Source organism: Cariama cristata, unplaced genomic scaffold (assembly GCF_000690535.1).
Source record: "Cariama cristata isolate BGI_N322 unplaced genomic scaffold, ASM69053v1 scaffold2598, whole genome shotgun sequence".
Classification (NCBI taxonomy): domain Eukaryota; kingdom Metazoa; phylum Chordata; class Aves; order Cariamiformes; family Cariamidae; genus Cariama; species Cariama cristata.
In genome coordinates this window covers 37,030-52,359 of record NW_009632689.1, presented here as the reverse complement: position 1 = coordinate 52,359, position 15,330 = coordinate 37,030, and the positions used below count along the sequence as shown (strand labels likewise).

The following is a 15,330-nucleotide window of genomic DNA, read 5'->3' as shown; positions in this document are numbered from 1 at the left end:
TGTATTAGCTCCCAGTCCCATCCATTAGTGCTCCTAGTCGTCGGGTTTGGGATCAAGAGGAAGAACGAAAACGACAGGAAAAGTGGCAAAAGGAGCAGGAACGTTTATTGCAGGTATAATTAATCTTCATAATCATAGGCTGGCGATCCCTCGGGTACAGCAGCTTTTAGGGAAGAAAAGTAACACGTGACTTCTGCAATTCTCTGTACTGATGGCCTCAGAGGACTTCCAGATACATTTGGTGGGCTGCACAGTTACACACTCTAGCAATTATTCGGCAAAAAGAGGGCAATGCATTAGTGAGCTTCGTGAAATCAAACCTAGACTGTGTATTCACTACAGCTAGAAGTGCTCAGTCATCAGAAAGCTGGTATGGTCTTAACTGGTAGGACAATTTAAAGGATAAGCAAAGACCTAAGGAGCAGTAGGTTTCACTTTTGAATACAAGTTTTATTTTTTTCCCCTTTAAAACTCATTGTAGAGACAATTTTCTTACCTTCATTTGGCAATACTGCCTTATATTTAGAGATGAAGAGAAGGCAGCAAGTGCCATGCTTAGATTTCTGCTAGCATCCTGTCATTTAGCGATCAGCTAATCAATTGGAATCAAACTGATTCTCAGGACTTATTTGAGTCAGGAAGCTGAATGTACTAATGCAAAAACCACCTTGATGACCAGTTGCTAGAGATGGAGGGAGGTGTTGCGCAGGGAAGGGGCAATGTTTGTCATCTCAGGATAGCACAAAAAAACCAAGCACACATCTCTGCAGAGACCTCAGCTCAAAGAAGCATAAGCCCGTTCATCCACATTCACCAAGACACACTCTGCAAATTAAATTAAAATTCGTTATCTAAGGTCTGTTGGCTAGGAGAGACATCAGCGAATGTAATTTACTCTGCACAGGCCCCCTTAATAAGTTTGGTGCATTCAGCAGAAAACTCTGCTGTCAAAGTGCAGTGTAGCAACTCTGTTGCTTTTTGGATGTTTTATATTTTGTCATTCCTTTTAGCTTACAAACTCTGCAAGGCAAGATCTGGGCCTTCCTAAACGTATTTGTGGCCTCTGTTATGGTTTGGGTGCTCCATTTGATGCTTGAAGATTTGTCATTAAAGAATGTAAAGCTTGACTCCCCTTCCTTGAGAGCAGTCTCAGCCCTCTGCCAACACTTTTCTTTGCTTCTCCTGTTTTTTTCGTCCTGAAGTAGTAAATTTGGCTAGAGTAATAATGTTCTTTCTCTTCCCCATGATCCTAGTAATGAATTTTCAAATAACAAATAAAGGAAGTGAAGTCTTTCTTTGCTTATTTCCAACATCTTAGAAGGAATACTTTTGATATCGTTAAACATTTTGTTTTTCGCAAGATATAAGTGGTGAGTTACAAAACCACCAAAATATTTATTGTGTACCTCGACTAATACTTTAAGACATTGCATTGATTTCATACCAAATCTAGTCATAGGACGAATTTGGAGGTCTAGAAATTGTTTTTTGTTTAGGTAACATTCCAAAAGACCAAGAGTTCTTGCTCAGACCAAATTACTGCCTCATATTTCACTTAGTGATCACTTTATATTTACCGTATTAATGTACCCAATTCCAAGTTAAATATAATCCCTCCATCTTTCAAGAAATACCTTAGATAGCTGATTTTTGTCCAAATGGGAACTAAACTGTAAGATGGGGAATATAACAGATGTGAGGTCAGTTGTTATGAGACTTAGCATGTAATAAGCCTGGATTATCCAAAATCAATTGCAGATCTCCTTTGGATTGTATGTGGGCCAGGATTTCATTCACTCATGGCAGACCTAATGTCCCAGTGGAGCTCAAGCATGTTTTTACCATGCTGATCTGTTAAAAACCACATTAATACTAGTAGTACATTTTAATGCAAAAAAAATACCGTATTTCTTATTTATTTGTTTCGATTCCATCTAACCTAACAGGAGAAATACAAACGAGAACAAGAAAAACTGAGGGAGGAATGGCTACGAGCTAAGCAAGAAGCAGAAAAGGAGAGCTCCAAGTATTTTGATGAGGTGGGCTATGAATATGGCTTCACCTTTGACTCTTTAATTTCATGATGGCTTTTTTCCCTTATAGTAGATGCGTGCAAACAATTTATTTTGTTATGTCATTTATCTTCTCATTTTGGAAAATAAATTGTTGTCTATGACTTGATAGAAGGAGGTTATAAAAATAGGAAGGAAAGAGTAAATGGGATGTTTTGAGACTGTTGAATTGGACTTTTTTCCTTACGGATTGATTAGGTAACTAACACCAGAAATATGTTGGTAAAAAGTTACAATATATATTAATTATTGTGACCAGAATGAAATGGTTACCTTTGCTGTATATTTACCTCCTGATGTTACTTGTTGGAATCCTGCTTCATCATGAGGCATGTTCATAAGTGCCTGGCTTGTTCCTGGCAACCAGTTCATCCTATCTCTGATAAATTTACATGTCAAGTCAACTTCATGCTATCATATGTTTCAAAACATTGAATGCCTGTAGCTTCTGTAGATGCTGAGTTTTGTGGCTGTTGCTTATGGGAAGATGAACAGGTTTTTTCCTGAGTGTGGGAAGTGTCTGAGATCTCTCTTCTTTATTGCTACAAGAGCGCTGCCTCAGGCATCCTAGCTAGATCAGTTGTGTTTATACAGTCAGAATAAGTAGACTGTAATTTAAGGCTTAGGACTTCAACAAGAAAGCTCTTTGAGCTGTTAGAGGACTTCGCTGTACAAGAATGTAAATAATTTCATATTTTTTCCATCATTAGAGGTTTGGATGGACCCATAAGCAGTACTTGTTCTCTTCAACTAAAACATCTTTTGACCACTGAAAGACCTTTTCTCATGTTTGAGAGAAGAGTCATAGTGTGGTAGGTTTGAGGCTTGACTTTCAGATGGTAGGAGAATGGAGGAGGGTGGGGGTTTCCTCCACATGAGGATTTATGTGAAATTCCTCGGTCTGATATACATTTGCAGTGTGTATCTTTGTGTATACACTCTTAGGTAGGTCTCGGGTTTCTAAGTCAAAACAGTAGGGAGAAACACTGGTATGGGTATTCCATGGGTATTTAAGTGGGGATGAGATGGCTTGAAATGTAAGTGATACTTTAGGAAGCAGAATGTTTCACATGGTTGTGGCCACACTGCCTGTGGAGCTCGCTAAGGTCGCTGTGTGGAATGAAGCTCTTGCATTAGGAGAATGTGCTAGCAGGCACTCAAAGCACAAACCCAAAGTACACCCTGGGTCTTGCATTGAAAGTGTGTGGGATGCTTTTTATACAGTCTTCACTTGTAGAATAAATGAACTTTCCTGAGTGATCAACCTGTTTAAAAAAACAACTTCCTTCCCTAAAAACATTTTTTTATGTGTGTATGTGCTACAGGAGCAGACTGTTCTAACCTTAAATACGACGTCTGTCCCTGGACGGGCTCAGTCTGTGTCCAGCTGGAGAGCAAGCCCTGAAGCAAATACTCCTGAGGAGCCAGAAGGAGATGGAGGAAGCGAGCTGACAACATGCTTACTGGGCGAGGAAGAAGAAAGGAGGAGGCTTCAGGAGGAACGGAGGATCCAGGAAGAAGCAGCCCTGCGTCTTGAGCAAGAAAGGGAACTCCGAGAACTGGAGCTTGAGAGACAACATAAAGAGAGAGAACAGCAATATGCTGAGGAGCAGAGGCGGCGGGCAGAGATGGAGGAGCAGAGGCGGCAGGCTGAAAGGCAGAGGGAGGTGTCAGTGGAAATGCCTCAATACCAAAGGTGTGCAGTTCTCATGGGATGTACTCTCTCTTCCTTCTGTGTTAAAAATTCAAATACATTTCTAATTGGAGTATGTATGTCCTGAGTATATAAGGGTATTCACATAAGATTCATACTGTAATCAGTCAGCGCAAGATACCACAGGATAGCCTTTTTTTCTAAAGGTAGAAGGATCAGGCATAAGACAAAGTCTTTTCGCATGAATCAAGTGCTCTATTAACCAACTTCGGCTCATTTTTAAATAGGAAGTGTAAATACAGTAATCACAGCCAAATCAAAGATGACCTGAAGCACTTAGTGTGAAGATTTTTGTAAGAACCTTGCGTAAGTCTGTGAATTGAGAGCCAGTGGTTCAACATACAGGGCTTTCAGAAGAAATACCAAGTTAACTCTTTTCCAACAAATGCGTGACTGATTCTCCAGACTGCACTCTCGTTTTAGTTCAACAGTGCAACAGTAAAGTTTAATTGCACTACTAGGTTAATTTGTTGATGAGGTGTATCATGGTATGTGAAGGAACAGATACTAGCTAAAATGTCATAGCCTCTTAGGAATACCCGCTGTGGATATATTTATTCTAAATCGTGAAAAAGTTTCTTTCATTACCTTCTTTAGCAGCTTGGTTTAAAAAAAAAACCACAACAAAACAACAAAGAAACCTAAAACAAAAAAATCCCTCAACTGTTAGTTTACAAGTTCATGTTCTTGCCTGGAAGTTTTCAGACTACTATTACAGGCATCATGGGAGATTAGTCTGTCTGAAACAGATTAAACCAGTAACTTTTCCTTATTTTTTGTGCATTTAGCTTACTGCCTTGTGCATGACTAGCTTTGTTGTTTCTCTTGAGGATTTTCTCCTGTTCTTATATAAGTAATAAGAGATGACTGAAGATAATGTGTGGTATCAAGTCATGGGAGAAGAAAATGTGATTACAAAATTACATGTGTTTGCAGGGGAGATTGTGAGACCTGGAGTTACTTTAGCTCATTTTACATGACTACTGCTTGAGATCCCTGCTGAGCAAAGCAGAGGCACAGTTACAGTGGCTAAACAGGTTCTTCTTGGCAACTGGGCCAGGGTATCTCTACAGTTTTAGCTTGTGCCAATTGCAAGATAATAGGACTTTGTGCGGTAACTTATTAAGCTACTGTAATATCTGCATATCTAAATCCTTGATACATGCTTTAATCCTGGGGGATTTTGTTGCTTCTGAGGTTGCTGCCAAAGGATGTGTTTTGCTAAACGAGGATGGCTTTCCTTAATAGTAAGGGAGCAAGTTTAGTGAAACTGGGATTTAAAATATCTGGTATTAAATGTTTGCTTTACGATGATACCCAAAGATATGATTTGAAATCTGAAATTTTATGTAAATATCTGTAACGGCATGATACTTGCTGCAAAGAGCACCAAGGTTGGGGACAAGCAGCTGGAAGAACTTTGTCTGTGGAAGTTAGTGAGTGTTTATGGATTACAAACTGCACCTATACAATTTTCTAAAATATACACGTAACTTTTAGAGAACTACTGTGTTTTGGACAAAGCTTATCTCCTGGCTTTGAAATGGATGAGATAATCACTCTCATATACTGATACTTGTAATTTTTGCAGCATCTTAAAAAGTCTTCGGGTTTTTTTTCTCATGTATTTTCATGTTTCTAACACCTCTGAACTTTCTCAGTTTTCTCTGTGTATACTTACTATTTGCTCAATTTCTAGAAAACTATTTTTTTTTGTTTAATATGTATTTCCTTTTGCTTGTATTTTGCTTCTAGACATTATGAGCACTATGAAGTATCTAAAACAATAGAGGATCGAGCTGGCCATCCTCTCATTGACAGGTAATAAGAAATTAAATTAATAGGTAGGTTGAAACTTCTTTAGCAATAAGTATTAGCCATTTTGGCATGCTCACGTTTGGATTCCTTGTCACTTACAAAAATGTAATTTCGGGCAGTTTTTTTAACAGCCTTTCTTTTTCTGCCTTCTTTTGTTATTTGTGTTTCTGATAAAATTAAGCCTCCTTAGAACTTAAACTGTTTTGACTTTTTTTTTTCCTTTTTTTCCCTTAAGGATCTGTTAAGAATACTTCTAGTAAGAAATATTTATGTCTATGCCTATGTATGTCTTTTTCTCTATATAAACATAATGTATCTTTTTTTTAATAGGCATTATGAGCGTTACGAAGTTTCCAAAACCATTGAGGAGCAACCTGGTCAGTCATTTGCTGACAGGTGTGTGTGATACTGAATCTCAATGTAGACTGTAACATCACCATTTCTGTGTCAGAAAGATTTGAAACTTCCAATAAAATTTAGCCATGACAGCTAAGTGTATACTTTGTATTGCTGCTGTGTGTTGTAGTTTTTATGGTATGTTTTCATATTGAGAAAACAAGCAGCCAAACTTTTAGCAAATTATATGCTTTGCTGTAAACAAGAGTTAGTCAGTGGGATTTTACTGGGAGAAGCCAAGCTGTAAGGAAGTAAATATGTGGGTGATACTAGACTTATCTGGCTGGAAAACAATTTCAGATAATATTGTGGTTGTGTCGTAATGTGCTGTACAAACTAAGGTGCAGTCAACCCAGTCAGGATTGTGCAACTTAAGAGAGAGTAAACAGGGAGGGAAGTGAGACACAGCAGCAACATATTTATCAGGAAGATAGTAGATGTGCCACTTGTTAAGTTACACGCTTTTACCTTGGCTACTTTCTATTTTGTTTCACTTGGTGTTTGTTTGGGGATTTTATTGTTTTGGTTTGATTTGGTTTGATTTCAATAGAATGTATTAGCCACTGTAGATTTGGGGTCTTTCAATAAATAACTTTTTCTTCTCCCTTTTAATAACTGGGCTATGGTTAAAAAAAATGCCGAAGTTCCCTAAATCCAGAACGTTTGTATCAAACCTTTGTCTTAGGTGGCATCCCACAGTAGTTCTGAAAAATCACCTCTGCTGCGTTATTTAATCAGTTCTTATAGTTGGAGTGAGCATACCTTTTTTTATATTAAGAGGAACCCCAAAACTTACAGGTTACAACCAATGGATCTGTTACTAATGGAGATCTAAATCTAACTTCAGAAGGTGCCTGCACTAAATAGTTGCATCTCTGGTATATGTGTGAGGAGGGCACTCAGGCACTAAAAGCATCCCAGGCAAGGCTGACCTGCTCTTTGGAGCTCCTGTTTACTACAAGCAATTGTGAAATCGTTACGTCTTCTCAAACAGATACTAAAATAGGTCTTAACCATAGAACAATCAATCAGAATTTCGGGGAGCAAGAAATGTGACAGAGTTTATGCATCATTTATCTATAGACAAAGGACAAGACTCCCTCAAAACGCTGTTACGCAGCCAATGCTGTATGTGTAAACACATTAACGTAGCAGCTTTGAGTTGTGACCCTGCAAAGGATTTCTGTTCCTTTCTGAGGTACTTTAAGCTAAGAAACTGGCTGTATTACTTGAGACTAATAATACAATACAGAGGTGCTGTTGAAGTTCCTGCTATGTACTGTCAGAAAACCAGCTTTTTGCTATTTGTCTTCCTGTATATTGAATGACCTTTCTTGGCTAAAACTCATTAAAAAATTATACTGCTGGGTATACTCAGTGAATAATAAATTTCCTGAGAACAATCTGTATGCAGTATTTGAGGAGATATTTTGCTTATGGTCTAGTAATGGTGCTGAAGTATGATTTCAGATTCTCATGAAGTTAAATCATTTATAAGCCTGCTTTGAAAGTTACCACTTCTTTGACTGTCTGACTGTAGCCTTCACAAAGCTTCCGCAGGGAAGGACTTTTGGTTTTTACATGTTTTTGTTGAAGCAAATACAATGAGCAGTCCCTTATACCTGAAGCACTGGGAACTTTCAGTACACAATTTTAACTTTTAATCAGTGATTACCTATTAACATCTAAATATTGACACCTTTTTTCTCCCTAATATCCTGTTGGTCTTTGTTTGGGTATTTTAGCCTCTTGTTTTAAGTACAGCATAAGTTGTTGATGGGAGGGATGGTGAAAAAAGAGACTGTGTGTATGTGGTCTGCAATGATAAGATCTTTGTCTGTGACAAGGTCTCCTAGTTGAGATAAAGAAATGAATGTTTTCTGTATACTTAGGAGTAAGTCCAAGTCGACTTCAGAACTGAATGAATTCAACACAATCAGAAATGGTAAGTACTGTTTAATTTCTGTTATTTTTAAAATGTGTTTTTTTGAAAAAAGATGTATTGGACATAGTCATCCTAAGAAAATACATTGTCAAAATGCCTTTTGATAGCTGCATTTTAATTCAGATTTATACCATGACACAATTTAATGAAATTTCAACAGCAAGAGGAAATTCATACAGTCAATATATAAGCCTAGAACAAATATGATTAACTGCTCTCTTGAAGATCGTAGCAGTGATTACAAACGGATCTTAGATGCTTAAAATTTAGATGACTGATATTTATATGGCATTAAGCCAATTGTGTAGGTATATCATTGAAGATGTATGTGCTCTTGATATGTTGACTCTGTCAATAAAAAAGCTGCACATACCAAAATGTTAATGTATTTAATACAACTGTTTGCTCTTTTTAACTTCTGTTAGTGTAGGAGTACCACAGCTAGAAGTCATCTCTTGGTACTGTCACAGTGGCTTGTTTCTTGGACTTCAGTTCAGGAAGGAATGTGTGTAAAGCAAACAAACAAACCAAATTTATAAATACGTTACAGTAGAAAATGCCTGAAAGCTATTCCTGTGTCTAAAACACGGTCAAAAAAAGTAATCACAAGTAGTTGCAGAAAAGTAAATGGTGTATTAGAGAATATATTGCAGATTGACAACAGTGCTTTTGCACATTAAAGCTTGGTCATCGAAACTAATGAGCAAGTAAACTTCCATAGTATTTTATAATGATAATCTATAGCAATAAAACCAAGAGCATATCTATAGTCAGAGCAGTATTTAAAGGGATGGACATTTCAATTGAATTACATATTGATGAGTAATTTTCTTGATTAGTCTTACTCTAAAGAATAGTTACTGGATCTAGGAAATAAAGAAAAAATTGTTACCTTCTAACATGTCAACACATATTGGAGAAAGATGGCTTGTTTGTTTCTCCTTCCAAAATTTCAAAGGCCATCTGTACCATAAATCTCATTTCAACTGACTAGTTAACACAACATCCAAATAATAGAGAAACTCTCTGTAAGATTTCCCTCTCCCCTCAGCCCCATACATATGTATTTATATAAAGCAAGAGAAAGCAGTGTGTTTAGTGCCTTGAATAAGGAAAGAATTCTTGAAAACAGGGACAACTTACAGAAAAAAAGAATATGAACTCTTAAAGGGAAAGAAGGTATCCCACCATTCAACTACATGTTCTATACATGCTTCAGTTTGTATTGGAGGAAAAGTCCAAAATGTGGCACTAAAAGAGATCATGCCCTTTTAAAAATATGTGTATGTGTGTATATATATGTATATGCATACACACTTGGGAAACGAAGGAATATAACTATTTGTATTAAAGTTAAACATATGTAAAAGGCCATATTAATGGAAACATGAATAAAAAAATTGTAATAATAATCATGTATTGCCAAGTTTGATACTGGTCACCTGGCTATAAAAAGGAACTGAAGAAACTTGTAAGTGTTGTGGTGAACTGCTTTTGGAGTTATACCCAGGGCACTGAATGCATGAGAACTGCTTTTGTGCCTTAAGGTGTCTAGCTGAAGTTTGCACATGTCCAAACAGGTACCCAGAGCAAGTATTCAGAGAGGTCTTGGAACATGGGTGAGTCACAGAAGAAGTCTCAGAAGGAGCACAACCTGTCTGCAGCAGAGTTGGAGAGACAGCAAATCCTTCAGGAAATGAGAAAGAAAACATCTCTGCACACGGACAGCAGCTGGATTAGGCAGCGCAGTTCCAGTATACATAAGGAGCCCATTAGTCTGTACAGTAATAGTATGAGGAGGTAGGAAATACCTTAAAAATTAACTTTGTCTCTCATCAAGTATTTTTGCTTGGTTATTCTAAACTTCAGGTTGTTTTACAGAGCACAGAAACAAATCGAGTCTGTAAAATGGTGTAAGGTAAACTGCATAGCAGCACAGATAGAAGAAAGTATCTGTATTACAGCTGTGATTAGATGTTTGTTTGAGAGTAATGAACATGGATGTGACCTACAAATAACTCAGCTGCTTATTTCTTGGTTGGTATACCAGCAATGGAAATCAATAGTGTGCCTTGTCATTGACAGATGTGCTTAAGAATTTCAGCGTGACAATTTATTGTGGCAATTAATTATTATGGCTAAAAAGTATTCTTTTTTTAAATAGAAATACGTCAGAAAGTCTGGAGTTTTTCTTGCTTTAAGTAATGTATGAATGTTGGATTTGTAACTTAGGAAACAGCCAAGTTACCAGTCAGGAGAGTGTTTGGCTATTGGCCAATGCCTTGTACCTAGATGATGCTATTCAGTCTGGGTGGGGTGTTATTTTCAATCTGGTATCCCTAGGAGAAAACGAAAACAAACATGATAGCTGAGCTCCGTTGCTGTACAGTGGATTTTGATATGGTTCACCCTGATAGGGCTGCAGTGAAGAGTGTTTTGCCTTTATTCTGTAGCGGTTAAGTGCCACTTCTCTTTTGCCTCACCTGCTTTTTCCCATGAGACTGGGACTGGACACAAAGAATAGTTTGCTGCTCAAACATTTTAAATCAGTATGTGAGGAATATTGCTCAGGGTAATCATACAAGCATATATTCATGCTAGAAAATCTTAAAAAATGCTAGGATAATGGTTTTCTTTTTTTAAAAATCAGAATATAGCTCTTCTGCGCCAGCTGTACTGCCATTTATATTTGTATGTGTACCTCTGTTGCAGAGGGGAGTCGTTGGACAATCTTGATTCTTCAAGAGCAAGCTCATGGAGGCATCACTCATGGCTGAACCAATCTGCCTCCTCTTCATCCTTATCCACTAGTCAAGATTCCAGTCGCCCGGTGTCCACTTCAAACCGAGCCTACATGTGCACTCCTTCCTCCAGCAAAGCACCCCCTGCAGCCACCTCTGCGAGAGGCCCCTCCATGTCCCAGGCAGCTTCCCGGGCTCAGTCTCCCCTCTCTGCTTCCCAGCCAGGGTCCCAGACACGCAGCAGGTGAGCAGGTGCCTTTCTGCTGGGAAGGTGTAAGTGTTGGGCCGCACTAAAGAGTGGACTTTGTGTATATGGTGGTCTACAGCAGTATTCTTGCCCATAACATTGATTAACAAGTCTGAAAAGTGCCTGGAGTTTTCTGGCTGGATGAAACGGTAGAAATATGGGCTGGTATTGCCTCTCTGCTCCAGTCATTCAGAAAATTCTCCAGGTTTGTGATCGCTGCTTGACTTCGGTTAAAAAAACAAAGGAACTGGAATAATAAATCTCCAGTCTCCAAGCTGTGTGTTGATTACCAAAATGATTAGTAAAAGCCTACTCCAGATGGCATTTCTGACATTTTTTTTTCTTAAGTTTGTTTGAACAAAAGATTTCTGAAACCCATGCTTTATGACCCTCATCTTGGTCTCTCCTCCCCTCTTCCTGGCATGTGGTCAATATCATCTCAAGAAGCACTCAGGAATGCTCATAACCCATGACCCTGGAGAATTACAGAGTAGGATGTTGTTTTTAATCTAGGAGGGGAAAGCAAGAATTGCAACATATTTTGAAACCAAAATGGAATTCAGTTGTGCTAGGGTAGATAACTCTGCTGTTTTATGTACTTGAAACATTTCAAAAATACTTTGGGAGAAGACTATAGAGAATCATCCGCACACAATTACATGTATGATATATAACAACGGTGTGAATGCTGCTTCACTAGCTCTTACACTCTCAGGCACTTTGTGATAAATTGACTTTTTTTTTTTTAAGCTAGACTCCTACATTCTTTATAATGTAAGAAAATTACCTTCTTAACCATGTTTGCTTATCTTGTTCTCACTTCCATTTGCTAACATCTCAGTATGTCTATGGAAACTGACCTCCATATGGCTTATGTTCAAAGAGTTAACATAGTATTTCATGTCCAGGACTGGCCTTCTGTTATTAAGAAGGTGCAGATGGTGGAACTTGGCAGGGGTGCTTGCTAAAACTTAGCCTTCGGGATAATTCCCTACAAATAAGAAACAAGGCAGAAGCACAAAACCTGTGTTCTTGCTCTCCAAACTTAACAATATACTTTTTATGTTTATTTGTAGAAGGTAGTTTATACTATGAAGTATCTCCCAAGAGTGTGACAGAATTTCTTCATTTGTTCCTATATAACTTTGATCTAAATTATAACACTTCAGCTTTCCCTAGCTTTCAGATCCTAATGTAAATAATACTAATTTTCGGTTTACTTTCCCCAAGCAGCCTAATAGTCCACTTTTTGCCAGTATGTTTTTATTTTTAATCTCAAAAAGTCTTTGATAACTTTTCTTTGTCTTTTAAACCTTTTCAAGCTGTTTTTAAGGATTTTCATTCTATATTTAGGTCAGTCAGTGGGAAGAAAATCTGTTCATACTGTAATAACGTTCTGGGCAAAGGAGCAGCCATGATCATTGAGTCTCTTGGTCTTTGTTATCATTTACATTGCTTTAAGGTGAGAGCTGGGAGTCACATCGTGAAGGAACAGGAACTAATCAGGAGCACGCATGGCTACTCAAGTGTTATGCTCACAGAGGCTCTACTAATCACCTGCTTTGCCTTCTACTGTTCACAGCGTGGTGCATGCATATTTCCATGCGACAGTCTTATCTGCAGGCATTTAGCACTCAAGTCTAGAAGTATTTCTTAAATGCCAGACCTAACAAAGTAGGACTTTCACAAGAAAGATGGACATGTTGCCCGTGAGATCAAAGTTCTTCCTTCTTTGAATAGGCAGCAAAAAATCAGAAGGTGCTGAGCTGAAAGAGTAAATGCCTGCCTGCAGAAGATGTAAAAGCACTCCCAGTTCCCCTGCCCTAGGACCAGATGATTAATTAGGCTCTGATTTGAAGGTGCTATTGGACTCTACTTCTTCCATGGCTTTAAGAAAGAGACTTCTGTGCCTGGTTCAGAACACTTGTCTTCCGTGCCCAGCTAAAATGTGTCACCTGGAAGGTGATTGACTCAAAGCTCTTCCTGGTCCTGCCTGCCTGAACAGGAGGGACAGGAGTAATCCATGGGGACTGGTCGTCATTCCCTTTCTGCGGAATGTGTATTCTGTGGGAGGGTGTCCACCTGTAGCTCCTAACCTACATAAGAAAATAACCAGAAATTTGCTTTCAAATTTTGGAATATTAATGAGCTGTTGGAGAGACTGCCATCCAAAAGATTCATTACTCATTTAACCAGCAAACTATCTGTCCTTCTTTAGTCAGCTGAGTACTTTGCTTCCTAACCTCAATAAGGAGAGAGTTATGTTTTTGGGCTACATTCCTTCCAGAGGTGGTTCGTATTCACAGCAAAGACATGTTCAGCCGCAATAGTTAAATAGTTTCATGTTAGCGTGAAAGCTTTCAAGCCCCTTATTCATGTGTTTATGCAAGAAAAATGGAATTGGCCTCTTCTCTCCAAATAAGAACTTGTTTCTATGATGCAAACCCAGGAAATTGGGAGTGCCTGAGTATTTGCTGCTTTGAGTGCTAAAGGGCTGAGGACACCAGCAACGTATGGTGCTGCATGGAAATCTGCAAGTAGCACACTCAAGTGTTTTGTGCCAAAACTGCTGTTGCCATCTAGACAACAAATCTTTTTCGTGTCAAGCCAGTTTTAATTTTCAGAAAAAACGAAGTTCAAATTAGATTTCATGAACTAATCTCTAAAAACCATCTGCTTTACATTTGCTTAGTTGGTGTATCTCTGCTATTTGTTGTCCAGTCATTGCCTTAAAATACTTTCTCAGGGTTGGTTGCATTTTGATCTACTAATCATTATACATTTGCTTCTAGTGATTGTGGGTTTATGGTCCAAGCTTTGTTGAGCTTAATCCAAGCTGCTTTTGAACAGCATTTTACTTTCTTAATATTTTTCTAAGGAGTTGCTAATTATTCACCTGTCATACAGTGTGTTGCCTGTGGATGCGACCTTGGGGGATCCCGCTCTGGAGCTGAAGTTAGGATCCGAAACAACAAACTCTTCTGCAACGACTGCTATATCAGATTTAAAAGTAAGGCAATCCAACTGCAGTGTGCATGATCGTAGTTCCTCTCTGTCCTGTACAGCCTGAAGTGTTCGCACAGCTGAGCCCCTTGATAGCTTGCATGTTTAGCGTTAAGTTGGTGTATTAGTGAGTAGGTTCAGCAAGGTTTGATTGCCAGTTTCTGTCTTTTGTAGGGTAGTCATTCCTAATTTTTAACTTGCTGGTAGCTGATTTTACCACCTTGTTATTAAGCAACTTCAAGCAGACAATGTGGTATAGTCATCCTGCTTTCTTGATAGATCTGAGAAAGTGGTGTCAAGGAGTTGTCAGTTGCTGAACAGGCTTGTCTTAATAACAGAGAAGTCTTTTTGAAAAATCATCGATATTTTTTTAGAAGTAAACTGAATATGTGTTTAATTCAATCCTAACGTATACCTGGAAAACTATTAGTTTATCCTGTGCAGGTGGCACAAATGCTGGTTTCTTTTTGTGATGCTATTATTTGAATTATAGGTCTGTGATTGGTTATTCATTTAGGTACAAGTTCAGGAGGAATTGATTTACTTACAGATCTTAATTAAAAGGTGCAGTATAATTTTTTTCCTTTATTATGTTTTGCAGAATTCTGATTTACTGGAGCATGATGTTAAGGCTTTGAGTAACGGTGTTGAGGGTTTTTTTTCTGCTGTCATAGATGATAGTAGAGAACCTCCTAATTTTGACAAGTCTTGGGAGTTTTATATGGCTCTATTTTAATGTAGAAAATATGGAATTCTCTAGAATGATAAAATTCAGCTCAGGGAAAGTATTTCTGAATTAATTTCTGGGAAACTTGACCACGTTTCTTCATGAGCCTGGCACATGTTTCTCATGGTGGACTAGAAGGCAGTGAAGGGAACAGGATACTCATGCTACAACACTTGAGCAGGACTTGGGCATCTGCTGGCTGAGAAGCCTGGCTCAGAAAAAGAGAAGCTCTGCATCTGATGCTGTTGCTGTTTTCAGGCTCTTTTGGGCTTCCAGGAAGAGGAAAAGCTGCCTGCACCACAGAAATGATTGCATGGTGCCTGCACTAAAACCAGAAAACCGTACACCTCTCCTGGACGCTAACAGTGCATTCCCAGAGGCTAATGTTAGGTACAAGGATGCCGCTGTGATCAGTGTAAGGAGGAAGAGAATCACCCCCTTCCATCTGGAGGTGATCCAGAACACTGGGTTGTATCTCTGACTTAAAGTTCAGAGAATTTATCTCCTTATTGATGACAAGACTACACCAAAGTGACTGTGTTCCCATTGAAAGCACCCAAATGTGTGGGAGGTTCAATGTGGAGCCTGCTCATGTTATTTTATCTTTTCTTTTGGAGGCAAAATGGCTGGATGAGTTGGATAAGTTTGGTACTGAAAGAAAATAAAA

General features: G+C 38.5%; 1 protein-coding gene across 1 annotated transcript in view; it reads left to right on the top strand.

Annotated features, from left to right (window-relative positions):
• Positions 1–14,497, top strand: part of LMO7 (LIM domain 7) — a 95,332-nt gene extending 80,835 nt beyond the window's left edge. The window contains 11 exon segments of the mRNA XM_009706457.1: positions 9–113; positions 1,947–2,039; positions 3,398–3,768; positions 5,542–5,607; positions 5,935–6,000; positions 7,893–7,945; positions 9,526–9,745; positions 10,658–10,930; positions 12,287–12,395; positions 13,841–13,943; positions 14,454–14,497. Of these exon segments, the coding sequence (XP_009704759.1) occupies positions 9–113; positions 1,947–2,039; positions 3,398–3,768; positions 5,542–5,607; positions 5,935–6,000; positions 7,893–7,945; positions 9,526–9,745; positions 10,658–10,930; positions 12,287–12,395; positions 13,841–13,943; positions 14,454–14,497 (1,503 nt within the window).
• The last annotated feature ends 833 nt before the right edge of the window (positions 14,498–15,330 follow it).